At 49.3% G+C, this 20,531-nt stretch overlaps 1 protein-coding gene and 1 long non-coding RNA gene across 6 annotated transcripts in view; one reads left to right on the forward strand and one right to left on the reverse strand.

Annotated features, from left to right (window-relative positions):
* On the reverse strand, positions 1 to 6,931 carry LOC146335260 (uncharacterized). Its single transcript, XR_014786084.1, has 3 exons — positions 6,824 to 6,931; positions 1,777 to 1,954; positions 1 to 1,146 (listed from the first exon to the last, which is right to left on the reverse strand). It is a non-coding gene; the product is annotated as an uncharacterized LOC146335260 (long non-coding RNA).
* The window catches only part of H6PD (hexose-6-phosphate dehydrogenase/glucose 1-dehydrogenase), a 23,045-nt gene continuing 8,943 nt past the window's right edge, over positions 6,430 to 20,531 (forward strand). The window contains exons 1-5 of one of the 5 annotated variants that reach the window (XM_084822357.1): positions 6,434 to 6,507; positions 7,110 to 7,279; positions 10,436 to 10,605; positions 11,521 to 12,166; positions 15,022 to 15,139. In XM_084822357.1, the coding sequence (XP_084678483.1) occupies positions 11,537 to 12,166; positions 15,022 to 15,139 (748 nt within the window). In that variant the 5' untranslated portion in view covers positions 6,434 to 6,507; positions 7,110 to 7,279; positions 10,436 to 10,605; positions 11,521 to 11,536. Of the gene's footprint in view, positions 7,280 to 8,734; positions 10,606 to 11,520; positions 12,167 to 15,021; positions 15,140 to 20,531 lie in introns of those variants that run through there. The other 4 variants (XM_084822354.1, XM_084822356.1, XM_084822355.1 and 1 more) reach the window with 4 other exon arrangements.

Here is a 20,531-nt window from a genome sequence, read left to right on the forward strand (position 1 = left end):
CAATAGAACTTGTATGTATTTATTATCTTGATTTCTTATAAAACAGATTTTCTAGGCATCATAGAAATGGTAACATCCAATAAAACTTAACACAATAAAAATCCAACGTGCGAATTAACAAAAGAAAAAAAAATCCTAAGATGCAGCACAGAAATAAAATGACCGGTGTAACAGCTAATATACAAATCACAAGAACTAAAACCACAGGAACTAGGGAGACAGATCATGCATACTAAATACCTACAGTGATGTTCAGTTCACACACGCATGTACATTTCTTGATGGCTCACATCTGAATGGGTCAACTGCTTCCACTGAAAACTGCGGTGCTTGTGGGAACGGATAGCTCCTTTAGAGTTCAGACTGGTTCTAACTGAAATCCGGAGCGGTTGCACAGCCCCACTGACATCGGAGCCACCAGCTTCCACTGGATGTAAGACCATCAGGACAGTTCCGCTTAATGGCACCAGCAGGGACGGCCTTTAGGGCAGGTGTCTGGGCCCCACTCAGCAAAATGAGCCGGAGGGCCCTCAAATGCACCCCTACCAGATTTTGGAGTAAGTGAAGTAATACACATTGCCATCTGAAGAACCCCTGGTAAGACTATTATGTTCAAAGTCTAAAATTACCTAACTGTGCCGGTGGTCCTGCTGGGTCAGATCCAAGGCCCATGTTACCCAGCATCCTGTTTCCATCATTTGAGACAGTGGCCAGCCTGGTATTTCCCGGAAGCCCATAAGGAGGGCAGTCCCCAGCAACCAACCGGTACTCAAGAGACACATTGCCCCTGAACTCACCCAACTACTTTGCTGCAGCAATCTAGGGTCCATCTTGCCTAGTATACTGTTTCCAGCAGGGGCCAGGTACTACTAGATTGGAAAGACAAGAGAGAGGTGGCAAAATATGGATGCTCAGGGGAAACGTTCAAGACCTACAGGCAGCTATGACCAATGTGGAGGCCATTTAGAGGTGAGGGAGACCACAGGCTGTGATCTGCCTATCCTTCCTTCCTTCTTCCCTTCCTTCCTTCCTTCCTTCCTTCTTTCTCATTCCCTTTCCTTTTTTCTTCCTTCCTTCCTTCCTCTTTCTTTCTTTCTTTCCTTCTTTTTCTTTCTTCTCTTCTTTCTTCCTTCCTTTGCAACAATACTGGGGATCCAGCAAAAACACATCACTGTCAGGGTCCTTTCCTCAGGTTGCCAATTTATTTTTATCCACCCTCGCTCCTGTGCTTTTAATAGGAGTCTGGCGCGCACGAACACAAGCAGGCCATAACCTCCATCTCCACGACCCCGAGATGTCTACAAATAAAGCTCAGGCATGGGATAAAGCCAGGCCATTTCTCCCTCCTCGGTCAGTCGGCAATCTCGGTTCCTACAACTCAGTTTAAGGTCTGCCGTGACTATCGTTTGTTTCTTTTGGGAGGAAGAACAGTCACGCCAACCCAACCCATTCTAGCAAACCGCTGCCGCAATGCAATTCATAAACTGAGACGGATTCACACTTGGGTCGAGCGCGACGATGTCAAACCTAATTATTTGCGGCGTGCATTTATGATTTGAGGCCCTGGCTGTGGCATTGACAGAAGGCCTACTTGCAGTGTGTGTGTGTGGGGGGGGGATGTGTGTATGGGTGTGTGTGTGTGTGTGTGTGTGTGAATGGATGAGTCAGGTAGGTTAATAGCATTAATAGCATTAATCCTGGCACCATGCTCAAGGAGCCAACTGGGGAGGGGGAGTGGAATTGTGCTTTTTCCCTCCACCTCTGCAGTTCTCCAACCTTTTGTAACTGCAGCCATTCCCATTTCATCAGATGCACGTTCGGACATGCTGCGGGTGCATTGCAGCTCACTGCAGACTGGGGAGTGGGGGTGGAGAGGGAGAGAGATGTTCCAGGCCCGCTGGTTTGGCACTTAGTACGTTAGCCAGGGGATTCATTGCAGGTGTAATGTCCTTTCCTGTTCAAAAGAAAAAAAGGGAAGACCTTTTTAAGCCTGCGGAACACACTTATTAAACCTGCACAGATCAATAGGAATGGGATGGTGAGCTGGATTCTAGGCTCATGTTTACACAGAAGTAATGCGCCCACCTGCCAATGAGTCTGTCTGCTGCTTCTCTGCATGATCCACAACTCGGGCCTCCCCTTGGATTACGGAGTGGGGAGATTAGGGTGTAACACTCCCACTACACCTTTGCATGAGGTGTGGGCAGATCAGTTAATCCCTCCCAATTCAAAAAGACGGACAACACATTTGTCTTTTTTGGGTGCACAGCCCAAACAGGGAGCTGTGCAGAGACACGCACACGGAGGGGCGTGTGGCTAATCCTTGCTATTACGCATTCTGAAAGTCAACTCTTTTGGGGTGTAAGAGTCAGGCGTGCCTCTGGTTTCAATTTGGGTTAAAAAAAATCCACTGTGCTCCACAGTGGTGGCGTGATGGTAAACTTTGAAGTGCACTAACTCATAACGGTATACACACACACATACACACACTCAGAAGGGCAGCGGAACATACTATAATACCCAGCTTATTTGGATCCGCATGCATGACTGCAAGCCCAGCCAAAAAGAACACCGCAGACTAAGAATTAGTGCCTGAGTTTGCTTTTTTCCCCTCCTTCCTTCTAATCCCTTTTCCTTTTGTGTCATGTCTTTTAGGGTGGAAGCCCAAGGGGTAGGGATTGTCTTCTTATTAAATTTTTTAGCCAGTTTGGGAGCCTTTTTCAGCTGAAGTGTGGAATAAAAATGCTTTATATAAGAACTATAAAAACAACCTGGGAGTACCCTCCATTGAACTGCAGAAAAGGGCCACTAACAGGATCCAGGGGCTGGCCTGGAGCATCTCCCCTACAAGGGAAGGTTACAACAGCTAGGATTGTTTAGCTTGGAGAAAAGGCGAGCGAAGGGAGATATGACAGAGGTGTACAGAATGATGCCTGGTATGGAGAAAGTGGAGAGGGAGACATTTTTCTCCCTCTCATAATACTAGAACCCAATGGGTCATTCCAGGAAGCTGATTGGTGGGAGATTCAAGACAGACAAAAGGAAGGCCTCCTTCACACTGGCCCCACCCCTTTTCCTCCAGTCAGGAATTGCTGGGTGGGTTCCCAGCTTTTATGTATTTATGTATTTATTTCCATTTCTATACCGCCCAATAGCCGAAGCTCTCTGGACAGTTCACAAAAATTAAAACCACAGAGTGCAACACAATACAATATAAAATATTAAAGCTTAAAATCACAATGTAACGATACAACCAGAATAAAACGTAGCAGCAATGCAGACATTTAAAATACAGATTTAAAACATCAGAGCTAAAATACTAGGAAGCTAAAATACTGGGAGAATAAATAGGTCTTCACCTGGCACTAGAAGGAAAACAATGTAGGCACCAGGAGAACCTTTCTAGAGAATTCATTCCACAGCTCCGGGGGCCACAGCAGAAAAGACCCTCCTCCTGGTAGCCACCCGCCTCACTTCCTTTGGCCCCCGAGGATGGTCTTAGGGTCTGGGCAGGCACATATGGGAGGAGGTGATCCTTCAGATAACCTGGCCCCAAGCCGTTTAGGGCTTTGAATTGGGCCCAGAAATGGACTGGCAGCCAGTGCAGCTGGAAAGGTACTGGTGTAATGTGATTTCGTTGGCCAGTCCCTGTTAACAATCTTGCTGCCCCATTTTGTGCAGTTAAACACCCACACCCACCCCTTCTAAAAGGCTGAAATGCCTCTCCTAAAGTTTAGTTACAGGAAGTAAGAGTTTTAAGCTGAAATATATTTTGTCTCTCTGGCTCCACCCTTTTTTGCTTTTGGTCCCGCCCACCACTGAAATGCGGCCCCCGAGAGGTTCTCCGAAATGGAATACAACCATCTGGCTGAAAGAGGTTCTGCACACCTGATTTATTTGAGGGCAGTCCGGTCCAAGTCCAGTTTAAAGAAAATGAGCCATCAGAAGGAGGAGAAGCAGAGGCCTTGAAGTTGCCCATCAGCAATTTGCACCTGGACGGCAGCAGACGGAGCAGGAAGGCCCATGGGCCCCGGGGTCTCAGTCTCCCCCTCTAGGGGGAGATGTATTGTATTTCTATTTAAATTCAACAAATTATTTCTAGATGTGCATCTATGCATCTAAGTTGGCACATGCATACTCGCACCCCTTTTTACCCTAATTTTTGTGATGCCTTTCCTCGTCTTCTTTTTCCGGCGATGCACAAGTGTGGCCACCCTCCCTGAACATAACCCGCATGTGCAAGGACAAATTCCCTGTCCAGGTTGCTCCAGATGAGGTATTCTAACAAAGGGCTGTTCAAAGGTAGCCAATTAATGGTTCCATTTTACAGGTGAGGAACACTGATGCTGACAGACAATGATCAGGCCAGGTATGGCTGAGGAAACATTTCTACTTGCATTTTAAACGAACAGCTCGGAATAGTGGGTTTTGCATTCCCCCTTACAACGTCCCTGGAAGGTAGACCTGCAGACAGTCGCTTAATATGTGTTGGCCTTAGAGTACGGAAACCTGGAAAGATTGATTTATTCCATTTATATCTCACCTTCCCTCCAAGGGGCTCAGGGCAGTGTTGTGCCCCCTCACCCCAATTTTATCCTCACAGCAACCCTGCGAGGTAGGTTAAGCTGAAAGAGAGCACAGCTGGTCCAAAATCACCCAGTGAGCTTAATGGCTGCACCACACTGGGTTTGCCGTCACCCCCTCCCCAGCTGACCGACCTCACAGGGTTGTTGTGAGGCCTTTTTAAAAAAATTATTGTATACTGTTTTGAATTCCGTGGAGTTGGCAGGGGGGGGCATAAAGATAATACGATCTGGACGGCACTTTCACTGGGAACTCAGAACCAGTGAATTGCCTTGGGTTTGTTGCAGAGGTAGACCTTAAACCCAGTTCTACCTCTCTCTCTCATTTATTTATTTATTTATTTATTATAGCTTTGGAAGTTGTTTGTTTTTAAAAATGCCACCTGTCATCTTCAGAAGGTTTTCAAGAAAGTATAAACAAATTAAAAATGTAAATACAAACAAAACAGAATAAACTAAGAGACAGCAAAATTACAAAAGCATCATCAAACAGTCAGGATTTTAAAAAGAAAGCAATTGGCTCTAACCATGGTCCTGCCCTGTCTTTCAGCAAAGGGTGCAATCCTATGTATGTTTAGACAGAAAAATGTCCTACGGCTCCCAGCATTCCTCAGCCAGTCCTGGGAGTTTTTGCTGTCTAAACGTGGAGAGGATTGCACCTTTAATTCCAAAAATGTTGGGACCCAGCTTTTTTCTTTTTCTTTTGAGAGAGAGAGAACTAATCTTAGCTTGCTTACTTGGGAGTAAGTCCTACTGAACTCGATGGGACTTGCTTCTGGGTAGACATGCATAGGATTGCCATGTAACAGTGCAACCCCATACATGTCTACCCAGACCTAGGTCCCAATGAGTTCAATGGACCTAATTTCTAGATAAGCTTGTATAAAACTGTCCCTACATAATTTGAGAAGAGGAGGGGGTGAGATATTCCAAGCCACCACCACTGTATACAACTCTACGTTTCTGCCTCTTTCAGAAAACAAAGACAGCTATGCTGGCCATAAGAAAAATTCCAAAATCTGTATAGTGTAATCCCTTTACTAGGGCATCTCAAAGTTCACCCCCAAAATCTGCAAATTTCGAGATCTCCAGAACTCTTCATCAGTCAAGACAAAGAGAGAAGTTTGAATGTCTGCAGCCCTTCATCCTCCATATCATCCCAAAACTCTGACCATGCTGGCCTCTTAACCAGAACTCCAGCCAGCCTTTTCTTCTCCCTCTTTCTTATTCCCTCCTTTTTGAAACATCTTGCCTGATGAAGAGACCTGGAGATCTCAAAAGCTTGCACATTTTCTGGAGATCTTTAAGTTGGCTCAATAAGGGCACTGCGCCGGGGATGAGGAACGTGTGGCCCTCCAGATGTTGCTGGACTTGAAGTCCCATCAGCCCCAGCCAGCATGGCCAATGTTCGGGGATGCTGGGGGTTGTAGTCCAAAAACATCTGTATGTGTCACATTGAGGGCAGCTGCACTATATATCAGCCTTCCCCAATCTGGTGCCCTCTGGACCGTTTAGACTTCGACTCCCATCTTCCCCAGCCAGCAGTGCTAATGGTCAGGGATGCTTGGAGTTGTAGTCCCCCCCAAATCTGGACGGTACCAGGTTGGGGAAAGCTGCGCTATATGGACTTCGGAAGCCTTTTGCCTTGAAACGCAGCCTAGCAATACTTCAATTTAAAATAAATGGAGAAAATCTACCTTGGCCTCCCTCCCGCTTCACGGCCTCCCTCGCTTCTGCAACGTAAACCATAGATTTTTTCCCCCTCCCCACACCACCGCCTGTCGTTTGGAAGAGGTGGAGCTACACTTCGGTGCGTTCTTGCGCTGCCAACAAAAAGATAAAAAAAAAAACCAGACCCCAGTCCCGGATCCGGTTCACACGTTTGGCCCCAAATTCGCGCTTGGCGCCTCCACGCGGGAGGGAGGTGAGTGGATCGGGTCCGCACTGACCCCTTGAGCGAAGAAGGGGCGAGCAGAGAAAGGCTGGGCTTGCGGGGGGGGGGGGAGGCTGGGGTCTGCGAGTCAGGCTAACCGCGCCGCCCCCCCAAACCCAGCTGCCGCTTCTCCTAGCTGCAAGGTTGCAAAATCCAACGGGGCTGGTCGGAAGCTGCGCCTCTGAAGCCCCCTTTGCAACGCACGAGCAGCCAGTGGCGACCAGGCCTGATGGCCACGGGCTTCCTCTGGCATCGGAGGCAGTATACTGGGGAACATACGCAGGAGGGTGCTGTTGATGGCACTCACGCATTAATTGCTTGTGGGTTTCCCACTGGCCTCTGTGGGTACAGAACGCTGGACAAAATGGGCCCCTGGTCCACTCCAGCCTGGCCCGGTTGATGTCCTTCCGTGCTTGCTGGAGGGGGGCAGGGGACATGTGGGTGGGGATGTTTCTTTGCAGAGGCGAACACGACAGCTTGGACTTCCCCGTGCCGGCCGGCTGATCTTGGTGGGAGCAGAAAGCGCATCTGCACATCTGCGAGGGAGCGCAGCACATGTCGTTTCGAGTGGCGTCCCTTTTCCTTCCTCGCAGGCTCTTTCTCCTTCGCCTGGCAGACAGACAGACAGAGCCGCTGGCAGCCGCAGTTTGCTTTCAACCAACATCAAGATCGGGGCTGAGAACCAGGGTCCACACGCGCGCAGTGGCCAGCCGGCTCTGTGTGGGAAGTCCACCAGCAGGACAGGAGTGCAAGGCCGGCAAAGGTCTGGCAGCAGGGACGTGCTCTGCACTGGCCTTTCTGAAATGGGCGCCCCCCCCCCCGTCTATTTCCAAGAGCCCTGAGCGCCCGCCGGTGGCCGTGGGAACGTTTTTCTAAGGTTAATTGCCAGGGGGGTGAAGTGGGGGGACTCAGGCGGAGGAAAGGGTTAATCCCCTTCTCTCTGCGCGTTGCAACGCTTCCGTAGCGCGCTCCCCCATGCGCTTAAGTCAGGCTTCAGTGTAGGGAGGGCCCTGGAGGGAACAACCTTGCGATGCGGTATTCATGTGAACCGACCTGCTGGCCAAGCCAGGGGGTTTTGTCTGTAATCCAGTCTCTGTCTAAGAGGCCTCCAAAGTTTAGGGCAGACTTTTCCCCGATCTGGTACCTTCCGAGTATTTTGTACTACAACTCCCAGATTCCTGGCCATTGGCCGTGCTGCCTGGGGCTAATGGCAGTTGAAATCCCAAGTATCTGCAGGGCACCAAGTTGGGGAAGGCTGTGTTAGTTAGGGTGTTTAACACCTTCCACAAATTCCCTTCCGATCTGTGGATTACAGTTCCCAGTTTTTCTTTTTTTCTTTTTGCCACCCCTGCTCCTGTGTCCTTAATCCTGATATGGGAAATGTGTGACCCTCCAGATGTTGCTGGACTGCAATTCCCATCATTCCTCTAGGCTGGCTAGGGCTGATGGGAGTTGCAATTCAACAGCATCTGAATGTTCCCCACCTCTGCCTTAATAGCAGCCGGAGATGCAGAGATTAAGTGGGCGAAACATCCCTCTCCCCCCGCCATACTTCTCTCTGTGCTGGGAAAAGCTGAACCTCCCAAATCTCTGTGTGTTAAAGGCATAGGAGACGTGCCAGAGAAAAGCGGAAAAAACGACCTTGTGTCTCATTTTATATTAGATTTTTACCTGCGGGGCCTGCAGCAAAATTTTGCAGTGTGGGAAAATCCTGTTTAAAGCTTGCAGTTGTTGTCTTCTGTCTCAAGTGCACTCAGACAAAACTTACTATGCAAAGGAAAATACCTCCTATGGGGTGTTTCCCCCCTAAAAAAACACACATGCAAAGCTTGGGGGTTTTCCCAAGCCCAGCTGAGACCTTCTTCTTGTGCATGGATGGTGCCATTTTGGCTGCATAATGATTGGCGCTCAGAGAATTGAGTTTGCTATTAGTATATAGCAGGGGTATTGAAGCTCTTTCAGCCTGAGGCTGAAGTCAGTTTTTAGACCTCTCGGGGGCCACATTCCAATGGTGGGTGGGGGCCAAACACAACAGGGGGGGCCACCCCCATCCCCACTTCTTGTATCTTAATGCTCTTCCTGCCAGGAACTAAGCTTTAGGAGAGGCATTTCAGCCTTTTAGAATGGGGGGAAATGGCACAAAAGCCAGGTAATCAAATGATTGGTGGTTGGAGGAAAGGGGCTGGGGCTGGGGAAAGGGGGCGTGGCTAACTGGGGAGCCTCAGGGGGCCAGATTTGGCCTAAGGTTACCCACCCCTGATATATAGGAAATACAGTAGGTTTTACTGGTATCCTGGGAAAGCTGTAATGAACTCCTTCTTGCCTACTATTTGGCAGTCTTGTGCCACAACTCCCTTCCTTGTTTCCTCTATCTGACATGTAAGCTATTAGCCAGCCAGCCTCCCTCTCCCGCACCCCCACTGATTCCTGGATTTATTTGAATTCCAACTGGGAACCGCTCTAGAAATATTGCAGGAACAGCTAGATAAATATTGTGCAATTGGAGAGGGTTGAGTAACTGGTTTTTCAGCTGAGTTAGTAGCACGGCAAGCTGTGGATCCGTCTCTGGTTTTGTTGCGCTTTCAGCGAAAGCCAGATGCTTGCATGTGCACACGCCTCCCTTCCTTCTTAATCCGTAGCAGCAGACGGTCAACGGAGCAGAGCACACTTCATGTGTTTGTAGACTGCATGTTCCACACGGCAAGCTCAAACACAATGACACGGCCGTGGTTTAAGTTGGCTTTTCAAATAGGTACTCGCCTCCGTGGTAAGTGAGGATCACCTCTAGGTGACCAGGCCATAAACAAGTAGCGTAGATGGGCAGGCTGATAAGAAGAGGACTGGAGTGGATTGTCAGAAGAAGGACGGAGCACTCCATTCCTCCACCACGTGCAATTTTAAAACAAAGATGGTTGCTAAATAAACATGCACCCTCTACTGGGCTCAGCATACAAATACAGCCATCTGTCCCCCCTCTGATTGCCTCTGGGGGGCTTATTTACTAGGCCGGAGTGGCTTTACTTCACATGGGGAAATCGGATGGTGGAATGCTCCCCTTCTCCCATGTCCATTAACTCCCTGCCTGTAGAAAGCTAGCACGTTACCTTCTTGCACAGAATGTTCAGGAAGCGGCGAGACACACTTTTGCTTTCAGGCTGTCACCAAGGGTCTTCGCAACAGACTGCAGCATTCCTGTAGAAGTGCTTGGAGCACCTTTAGAAGCCCAGTGTGGTGTTACGCACAAGAAGCCCCCACACTGCAGGGTCATTGGCAAGCACCCATTGCAGCCGATACAGCCTACAACTGTCTCTCGGAGGCTTCCTGGCTTGAGAATGTTCTTTTTAGGGCTCTTGTGTCCCTTGAGTCTAAAACTAGAGCTAATAATGCTGCTTTATTTAAAATGACTTACGTGCTAATTCTCCTTCCACTCGGGAAATAATTGGGAGCATGGGACAGTAGCCAGGGTGAAGAGAATCTATGCAGAGGTGAGTGGCAGGATATTAATACAGAACGTGTAGCCCTGGGGTGTTGAACCTCTTCCAGTCCAGGGGCCAAATTCCATTTGGGAGAAGCTCTCGGGGGCTGCATTCGGTGGTGGGCGAGGCCAACGCAAAAGAGGCATGACCAAAAATACCCTTATATTTTAGTCTAAAGCTCTTACTGGCAGTAACTAACCCTCAGGAGAGACATTTCACCCTTTTAGAATGGGGAAAAATCTGCAGAAAAGCTGGGAATACACCAAAAAATCAGTGGCTGGGGAAAATGGGGTGGGACCAGGGAAAGGGTGTGTGGAGGGAAACCCCGGAGGGCCAAATTTGTCCCCCAGGCCTGTGGTTCTACACGTATAGTGCAAAGAAGAGGTGTGTGTCTGTGGAATTCTGTAAGACGCTGTTTTTTTTCTCTCTGCTGGGAACGGGAGGTATCCGTCTGTACCAGGAAATGTCGAAAGTTGCTTATCTATCCAGCGTTTTGTTTGGCTAACTGTTGAACGCCTGGTGCGTTTCGTAGTTTCTTTTGACTTCGGAAGAAGGAAAGGCAGCAGAACAAGAAAGGATTGGGCTCCCCCAGGGCCTCTGCAAAGGGATTTAGGTGAGCCCGGTATGATCCTCAAAGGGGTAATGATAAATCAGATTTGTTCCAGTTGATAGCCCCGAGACCTGTTGGCATTGTGGTTTTCAACGGGTGGGATATGTACCTCCAGTGGGACACAGAAGTAGTCTAGGTGGGACATGGGGTTTTCATAACAATTACTAAGAATTCACTCTCCCACAATGTCCATGTCCACATGAAAGTAGGACATGCCATCTTCAGCCAGCCATACCTGCCACTGTTTATCCATCTGTGACCTTTTGGTGTGCTATTCGTAACTACTAATGGAATTATTAGTATTTTTAACTACTAATGGAATTATTATTTGTGTTTGTTTGTGTTTTAGTCACAGCAATAACACTCATTCCCAATAACACTACTGCAATTTTTTAATTTATTATCTTTGTGTTTTACAGTGACTGTAGAATTAAATGTTCCAATACTGAGCAGTAAAGTTGGCAGTAAACTTTATACTTAACAGTATTATTCCCATTGTCAACTACTAATGGAATTATTATTTGTGTTCCTTTGTGTTTTGGAGCTGTCGCAATAAAATTGACTCCCAACGATCATACTGCAATGTTTTATGTCCTTAAAATGTACCGTAAACAAAGAATGACTTTTACAGACATTGACCACTGAATGTGCAAAGTCTCCAAGTGGAGAATGTGCATGTTTGATCGGGCAGCGTGTGAAATGGTGTGGCCAAAATGCTGGAGAAAACTAGCGGGGAGGGGGCAGAGGGGAAGCACCAAAAAACTGGAAGAACAAAGGAAGAGGGGGGTTTCTGCTTTTTCCATTTGGCCCAAACAATCAAAGCAGTTTGGAAAACTGGTGTTAAGAAGAGTGGGATATAGGTGCTTGGCATCTGTGTGTGATTTGTTGTATTCCATGATTTTCCTTTTTGTTCCCCAGCTTGCCGTTTCCCAAGATGCTTTCAACGGTTACCCTCGGTTTGGTGCTCCTCTTGGGAGTTGTCCCCTCCCTGGCCAAGGAGTCTCATGGCCACATCTCCGTGGTCCTCTTGGGTGCCACAGGAGACCTGGCCAAGAAGTACCTCTGGCAGGGCCTGTTCCAGCTGTACCTGGACGAGGTGAGCAATGGGCACACCTTCACCTTCCACGGGGCCGCACAGACGGAGCTGGAAGCGGGCCGGAATCTGATGTTCAGCCGGCTGAAGAAACTGGCGTGCCCGCCTGACATCCTTCCGGACAGGTGCGCCATCCTGAAAGACCAGTTCCTCAAGCTGACGGAGTATCGCCAGCTCAAAACAGCAGAGGACTATGCCACCTTGAGCCAGGAGATTACGACTGTGCTCAGCCAGGAGGGCCTTAAAGAAGCTGGCCGGATCTTCTACTTTTCCGTGCCGCCGTTTGCCTATGCAGAGATTGCCCGCAACATCAACAGCAGCTGCAGGCCGGCGGCCGGGGCCTGGCTGCGGGTGGTGCTGGAGAAACCGTTCGGCCATGACCTCAGGTCTGCCCAACAGCTGGCCGAGGAACTGAGGACTTTTTTCCGGGAAGACGAGATGTACCGGGTGGACCACTACCTTGGCAAACAGGTGAGCATCCTTCATGTAACTGCATTCATTCATCTATTACTTTTCTATCCTGCCTAATAGCCAGAGCCCTCTGGGCAGGTTACGAAGATTAACCCCCCTTAAAAATGCAATATGATCTCACAAGATAAAATCATGTATATACAAAAATAGAAAACAATTTTAAAGAAGCATCAATAAAAGTCCCAGGACCCATTAAAAATCGTATCGTATGCTGTCAAATGCCTGGGAGTAGAGCAAAGTCTTAACATGGCATTGACAGTGGTGTTGGCACCAGGCAGGCCTTGCTGGGGAGAGAGCTACAGCATCGGGGGGCCACCACCGAGAAGGCCCTCTCCTTTGTTGCCTCCTTCCAAGCTTCCTATAGAGGAGACCCTTGGAAGAAGGCCTTAGATGATTAACGTAGTGTATGGATAGGTTCATACCAGGAGAGGCGTTCTGTCAGGTATTGCAGTCCCGAACTGTGTAAGGCTTTAAAGTTCAAGACCAGCAACTTTAAATGTGCAAGCGGACCAGAATTGGTGTTATACATTCAGACCTTCTGGTCCCAATCGCCATGTTGTCTTCTGAAAAAGCTACCCAGGTTGGCCTGGGGATACAAGTGGAGCGATGAGGCACTGTTGGTAAAGATCTGCATCATTGGACACTTGCTGAAGCCCACGCTCTCAGGAGGGGGCCCGCTGTCAAGTCCCAGACCCTCGGAAATAGACCAGGGGCCCTGGGACATAGACTCGGGACCGGGGGCCCGTAGACCTAGGCCTCACAACACCCCTGGGGCAAGCAAATGGGCAGTATGGATAGACACGAGGAGGAGGTGGGCCTGCTCAGTGGGAGGTGGGCACTGAAGGCATCTTATCCAAGCTACCCACCCCAAAGCTGGAGCCCTCATTTTGGGCAGTCTCTGCCAAAGAGGAAGGCTAGACTCTACACACACTGTGGTAGAATTCAAGGGGGTGCAGAAGAAGAGGTTGCTTCATTTCTGGCTGCAGGCCTGAAATTGCATTTTTGGGTGCTCCCCTAGGTGATGAAGGGGAAAAAAAACCCTTGCAAGTAGAAAGCTAGCACTGCAGGGAGAGGGGCTGCATCCCACCCTTTCTCCCTTGTGCACTGCTGTTCTCTTTGTGTGGGATGGGAAGGGAAAAAAACGACCTGACGAAAGAAAGGAAGTTAAAAACAAAGCTTAAGGATGTAACAAGATCCCTTCTGGATCAACCCCAGGGCGGTTTCTCTCATCCTTTATGCCCTCTGTGTGGGCTTCCTCAGGGCATCTGGCCGGGTGCCGGACTCGATAGACCTTTGCTCCGGTCTGGCTGGCATCTTCTTACGCCCTTCGCTTGGCGAGACCTCCATGTTTTACCATGGAAATAAAAATCGCAGGCTGAGGGGGGCTCTTTTCTGTACCACCGAAGTATAATGGGGTCAGTTAATTCATTAGAGGTGTTTTTTTTTCTTTCCCTGTGAGCTGACCCACCACTTTTTTGCACATGTGCGCGTGTGTGTGCAAGCGAAGAGACAGACGGGGGGGAAAACTACACCAGCGATACTCTCTCCACCTGATTCCCCCACCAGCACGCAAGGTCAAAGCTTCGATTTCGCTGAGTAATCAATCCCTTCTCCTCTCCTCCACATCCGCTCGCGTTTAACAGAGCGCCTGCCAAGCTCCCGATTCCTAAACGAGGCTTTTAATTTGATAAAAATGTGGAGCTGCATATATTTCGCCCTTCTCTCTCCTCCTCTGTTTTTTTTTGGTGGGGGGCAGGAGAACCAGGCAGTATTGCAAGAGGGCAGAGTCGATGGAGGCCAAGGTGACAGAAACAGGGTGAGAAGTACATCGCCAGTGAAGGACAGGGTTGGTGAGTCAGGAAGCGGGTTCTGGGTGGAGGGGTAGAAGCAGGCCTTAATCAGAGGCCTACTCTAGCCCCAGGACCTGTTTTGTAGTGCTGTGGAATGTGTGAAATGAAACAGACATGGGTGCCTCTAGTCATGTGCAGAGTGCAGCTGGGAGGAAGGTTCTCGGATCTTGTTGGCTTTGGGTGTGGGAAAGCAAAGGTTCAAAAGGTTACCCTTTCTTCTCCAGATTTTGGCTCATGTAAGGCAGGATTGAGGGACCTCAGGTCTGTGGGGAAATCTGCTCTACCTGGGACACAGGTTGGCCTTCTGGGGTTCCCCAAATGGCCCTGCCCTTGATTTAGAGGGCGGCTTCTTCGCCAGCCTCATTCCCTGCTCCAGTTTTTGGTGTCTTCACACAACATATTTTTCTTAAAATCCACATGAACATAAGGTTTCTTAAAACGTTTACAAGGATTTCAGGAAGGATAATTTCCAAGTCTGGTAATATTTACTCGGGGGCAGGTGGAATGCAGCCTCCGAGAGCGTCTCCAAAATGGGATGCGGACCTCTGGCTGAAAGTGGTTTGACACCCCTGGACTACATCTCCCATCGTGCTAGCTGGGGAAGATGGCTAGGACCTAGCCGATCCGAAGAGTGGCCTAGGTAGCCAAGCAGGGCCTGTGATATTGCTGAGGGATAGAAACAGCCAGAGTTTGGTACCATGACCAGGATGTGGTACCAGAGTTTGGTACCATGGGAGCTGACTGACCCAGATATGTTACCATGTGGGGGCGGGTGTCAGTGTCTGATTTCCTTTCTCACCGTCCCTTCTTTCTTCATGCGCTGCATCTTGCTTCTTTGCAAATTCCCCATCTTCTCGATGGTTGTCGCAACGATTTCCTTCTCCGCCAAGTCCCCAGACGCAACGACCCGTTGCTCCCGAGGCGCGTGGCTTCCTCTTGCTTTTTGACCTGGTCTCTCCTTTGACTTCTCTTCTCCCTTCTTCCCGCCCCCTCGCATCCCCAAAGGCTGTGGCTCACATCCTACCCTTCCGAGACCAGAACCGGCAACGCTTGGACCCCATCTGGAACCGGCACCACGTGGAACGGGTGGAAATCGTCTTGAAGGAGACGGTGGACGCGAAAAGTACGTGGGTCTCGATTTGAATGCTGGCAGTGGAGGAGGACAGGAAGTGGAGTACAAAGGACTCCTTAGGAATGGGGAAGGAGGCCTCTTTAGGCAAGGGTGTTGAACCTCAGGTCCGTGGGCCAAATCCAGCCCAACCCTTCCTCCTGACTGTTTGGTTTTTTCCGGGCTTTTCTCCATTTCTTTTACCATTCTAATGTCACGTTCCTCCTTCCTCCTCCTTCCCAATCATCCCACTCCAGGAAACAAGGTCAGGCCTAACTACTTTATTAGTTAACAACTAGCTTCTTTACAAATGCAGATTGTAGGAAACTCTCAGACTGCATAGGACCAGCCAATCCACACATCTACGAATATCAATAGAGGATGCAAAGTGGAAGTTACAGAAGTTGCCAGACGTCTGGACATGAACCTCTCTCTCGGCCAGACGTCTGGGCATGCACCTCTCTGCCAGACCAGCTTCGCGGGGATGCCCCTCCCTTGGGGTGGCTCCCTCCTACCTCGGCTTCCACGAGTGGCCAACCAGGCGGAGAGTCTGAGCCCTGCCCCTAACTTTTCCCACTTCACTCGGTGACGGACCCTAGCCCTCAAGTCACACCCCTCGCCCTCCTCCTCCTCAACTTGAGTTCCCGTGGTGGAGGAATGGGGGAGCAGTTCAGCCTGGGCCATCTGTGTATCAAGGTCTTGGGAAGAAAGTCTCGCCATATCTAGGCTCACCAAGGGGGTGCCTCCCTCTGTTCTGGCTGTTCCCGTTCTGATTCCGAATCTGAGCTGCCAGACAGCTCCACACGCTCAGAGTCATTCCTGACATCTACTAGGTCGAAATACCTCTCCTAAAGTAAGAGCTTTAAGCTACAATATGCTGGTATTTTGACTCTGCCTCTTTGCCTTTGGCCACTCCCCTTCTCTTTCAGCCCCGCCCGCCACTGGAATGCAGCCTCTGAGAGCTTCTCTGAAACTGAATTTGGCTCTCGGGCTGAAAGAGGTGCGGCACCCATGTCTTAAGGGGAGTCCTGGCTCCCATTATCATGTCTGAAACCCAAATTACATTTATGGACTCTTTTTAAAAGTGGTTTCTGTGAGATTTTAAGCACAGTTATAGATCCAGTGGAAGCCAGGGGTAAAATCCAACATAAGCTGTACATAGAGTAGACCCATTGAAATGAATGGGACTTAACTTAGTCATGACTAACTGAAGTTCCATTCATTTCAATGGGTCTACTCTATGTAGGACTTATGTTGGATTCTACCCCAAGTCTCTGTGAACTTTCTGTATTTGGTCCTCTTAATTTCCAACATGTTTGGCAGCCTTCATTGAGTTCTGCTTTGCAAAAGATCCCTGCAAGGTAGGCCCCAAGCTATCCCAATTTTACAGATGAAAGAGTCGAGGCTGAGAGCAAATGATTTGCTTAAGACCTTCTGATGAGTCTTTCGCAGAGGCAGGAGTTGAACCCGGTTCTTCCAAATTTAACCAAAGCTCATAATCGCTTGCACTCCCTATATCATACGCAAGGGGAAAAACTAACATTTTCTTCAACTCCATGAGTCACAAGGTCTCCTTCCTAATGTTATCCAATTTGACCATAATAGTAAGGTTTATTATTGATGTCTTGTTTCGAAGTCCCAACCTTTTTGCAAGCAATTCTAGGCTTGGAAACCACTTTCCTGCTTTGCTTTGTACATAACAGCTTACCCGACTCAATCAGACCAAACTTCCATCTTAGCCCAGTGGACTGTTTCCAACAGTGGTCAGCCAAATGCCTCTGGGAAGCCTGCAAGCAGGGTGTGAAAGTATTCCTGTGGCTTGTCCCTGGCATGTGATGTTCAGAGTTAAGTTGCTTCTGAATGTAGAAGTTCCATTAGCTGTTTTGGCCAGTAGACCTATCCTCTTTAAATGTAACCCCCCCTTTTTTTTAAAGCCACCTAACTCTCTAGTCCTTAACACCTCTTGTGACAGAGGATTCCATAAATTCATTACACACACTGTGAAGAGAGCCTTTTCTTTTTGTCCTGAGCCTACAGGAGGGGAAGAGCTGTAGGTTAGCAGTAAAGCACCTAATTTCTATGCAGAAGGTCCCTAATTCCATCCCCGGCATCTCCAGGTAGGGCTGGAAGAATTCCTGCAAAAGACCTTGGAGAGCCACTGCCAGTCAGTGTATACCAGCTTTCCCCAACCCGGCTCCCTCTAGATGTGTTGGACAGCAATTCCCATCATCTCTGCCCTTTGGTCAGGCAGGCTGGCTGGGGCTGTTGAGTGTCGTAGTCCGAAAGCCCTGGAGGCAATACTGGGCTAGATGGTCCGATGGTCTGACTCTATATAAGGCAACTTCTTTAAATCAGAAGTGGACACAGTACTCCAGATGAGGCCTAACCAGTGCTGAGTAGAGGGGAGCTAGTACTTCCCAGGGTTTGGAAGCTATAGTTCTATTAATGCCATTTTGGGCTGCATTAATAGAAGCATCGCTTCCAAATCCCGGGAAGTACTAGTTCCCCTCTACTCAGCACTGGTTAGGCCTCATCTGGAGTACTGTGTCCAGTTCTGGGTGCCACACTTTAAGAAGGATGCAGACAAGCTGGAGAGGGTTCAGAGGCGGGCAACAAAGATGATCAGGGGACTGGAAACAAAGCCCTATGAGGAGAGACTGAAAGAACTGGGCGTGTTTAGCCTTGAGAAGAGAAGACTGTACTTGAAAGGCTGTCACAGAGAGGAAGGCCAGCATCTCTTCTCGGTCATCCCAGAGTTCAGGACATGGAGTCATGGGCTCAAGCTACAGGAAGCCAGATTCCGGTTGAACATCAGGAAAAAATTCCTGACCGTTAGAGCAATACGACAATGGAACCAATTACTTAGGGAGGTGGTGGGCTCTCCCACACTGGAGGCCTTCAAGACGAGGCTGGACAGCCATCTGTCGGGGATGCTCTGACTTGGATTCCTGCATTGAGCAGGGGGTTGGACTCGATGGCCTTGTAGGCCCCTTCCAACCCTACTATTCTAGGATTCTTTGATCACCCGTTTATTCAAAACCATGAGGACTGGCATCTTCAGGGAAGCACCGTGTCTCTGTCTTAGAGTACACACCACACCAGAGGTCCCAGGTTGACTCTCCAGCAATTTCCAAGTCGGGCTGGGAAAGATCCCCTGTGAGAAACCCCATTCCCCCCCCCCCCAATTTTATCATTTTTGGAGGGGGGCGGAGGGAAAAACTGCAGCTTTGCCTTGAAGGTGTCTGTAGGGCCTTTCCTTTGCTCACCAGTTGGCGAGCGCGATTTCCAGCATGTCAGGACAACCCAAGCCTCACCTTGCCGCGAAGTCAAGGACACAGCTGCGCTCGCCGTTGCCGCAGTCCTGCCGCGTCTCTTCCGCAGCCCTGGTTGCACCTGCCGCCCGCAGCAGTCCCGGGGACGGCCGTCGAACACCCTCGCTTTCTGCAGCCTCTGCGCAAGGGGCCAGATCGCCATTGCTTTATTAAAAGCCGAGTGATGCATGCAGACATCTGCCTGCATCGGTCCAAATTACGATGGCTGGTTTGGTGAGGCAAACTCTGGCATCTCCTTCCCCGGGAGGAAAAGGTGACAGCTTGCACGGCAGAGGAGCTCAGTACCCCCATCCAACTGCAGTCTTTCATTTGCTACCACCCCCCCCACACACACACACACGAATCATGTCTGCGTCGCTGGCCACCATGCCAAAGGATGAGCGGCATTGATTACATTAATGTATGCACTGTGGATTAAGGAAAGAGACGATTTCCACGTTCCAGAGTTTAAGAGAGGAGAGTCAGCGGAGCCGCGCCGTCTCTGGAGGCTGCCTGAAGGAGAGATTTGGGGTCCTTTAGAGACTAATTGCCTTTTTACTTCTTCTGCCCCCTCCTCCCTGAATCCCAGCCCCCCCCCACCCCCCCAATCTTTGGTCTCCCAGTAAAGTATGAGCCAGGCAGGGGAGGCAGAAGGCAAACTTTACTGGAGCTAACCTTTGCTGTCCCCGCTCAAGGGCACTGCAGCAAGGCACCTCTTGCTCCAGGCCTCTCGCGGAGCCCGTCATTTTTCTTTTCCTTTCCTTTAATTTCATTTCGACTCCGCTCTTCCTCGGAGGACTTTGGAGGAGCTGAGGTGTGATCAAGGCTTCCTGCCCGTCCGCCACCGTTCAAACCAGCGGAACGGAACCTTTTCCTTTCTCGTCTGGAGTCGAGATGGCGTGACGGCCCTGCGTTTAGATGTCGATGTTTTAAAGAAAGGATGAGACACGGTTTTGTGAAGAGTTGGCCCGTTAATGGCACTTTAGCCGTGATGTTTATTTATTGCAAGATTTATGAACCGCCTTTCAAGGCAGTTGAAAATCATTAGCTGACGGACATAATGATATTTTTCAAGACTGACGGAATAAAATCCACATTACACCTCTTAAAATGAGCAGTAAAGATGTCAACAAGACACAGCAATGAATAAGAAAGCAGATTCCTGAAATAAAAATGTCTTAAATGAGCCTTCCCCAACCTGCTGTTTTTAGCCTACACCTCCTACCATCCCCAACCATTGGCCATGCTGGCTGGGGCAGATGGGAACTGAAGTCCAAACCATCTGAAAGACACCAGGTTGGGGGAGGCTCTTTTATGTATTTCCTGTGGGACAGCTTTCCACAAATGCGGAGACACCACCAAAAAGGCCCTGTCTCTGATAGAATCTTCCTGTACAGAGGCAGTGTATCTCTTAAGTACCAGATGCTGGGGAAACATGGATAGACGGAGGCCTCCATCTATCCACTGTCAGAAACAAGATGCTGGGGACTCCTAGCAGGACTCTCGTGTTACGTTCCCTGTTTATACGCGAGATCATCCACGAGGAACAGTGCACAGGAGGAACAGTGCATGGAATGTGGGAACAGGTGCAGAAGTTGTCTTCCTGAGAATATTATCTCTCATTTAAAAGAAAAAAGAAGTTTCTAGCTCTCATGAATGCAAAGCCATGCTTGAAAGTGCATGGGCAACGCCAGCTGAAATCTCCAGCAGTTAGGGGCGCAGCTTCAGTGCTCTGAATAGTTTGATGACGCGCCCTGTAATTCAGCTAAGCAGGAAAAGTTGAGCATGGGATAAGATAAATGCAGGTACATTTGCATGGTTTATGCAAGGCTCAGATGCCTGATTTTTTTTTTTTTTTGGTGCAGAATTTGGATTGTCCAAGCACAGGATGTAAAAAAAACATCCTGTGCTTGGTTGCCAAACGGTCTCGCATCTGGGCCCTCGCCTGCTCAGTGTAGTGTAATGGCTAAGAAACCAAACTTTCCTCAGGTTCTCATCTTGCCTCTGGCCATCAGCTCACTAGGCACACTTCTCTCAGCCTCAGTCTGCCCCCATGTGCAATATGAGGGGGGTAATAATAATTCTGGCCTACCTTA

This window comes from Heloderma suspectum, chromosome 15, assembly GCF_057233095.1.
Source record: "Heloderma suspectum isolate Gila_16-S chromosome 15, 16-S_ref, whole genome shotgun sequence".
NCBI lineage: Eukaryota > Metazoa > Chordata > Lepidosauria > Squamata > Helodermatidae > Heloderma > Heloderma suspectum.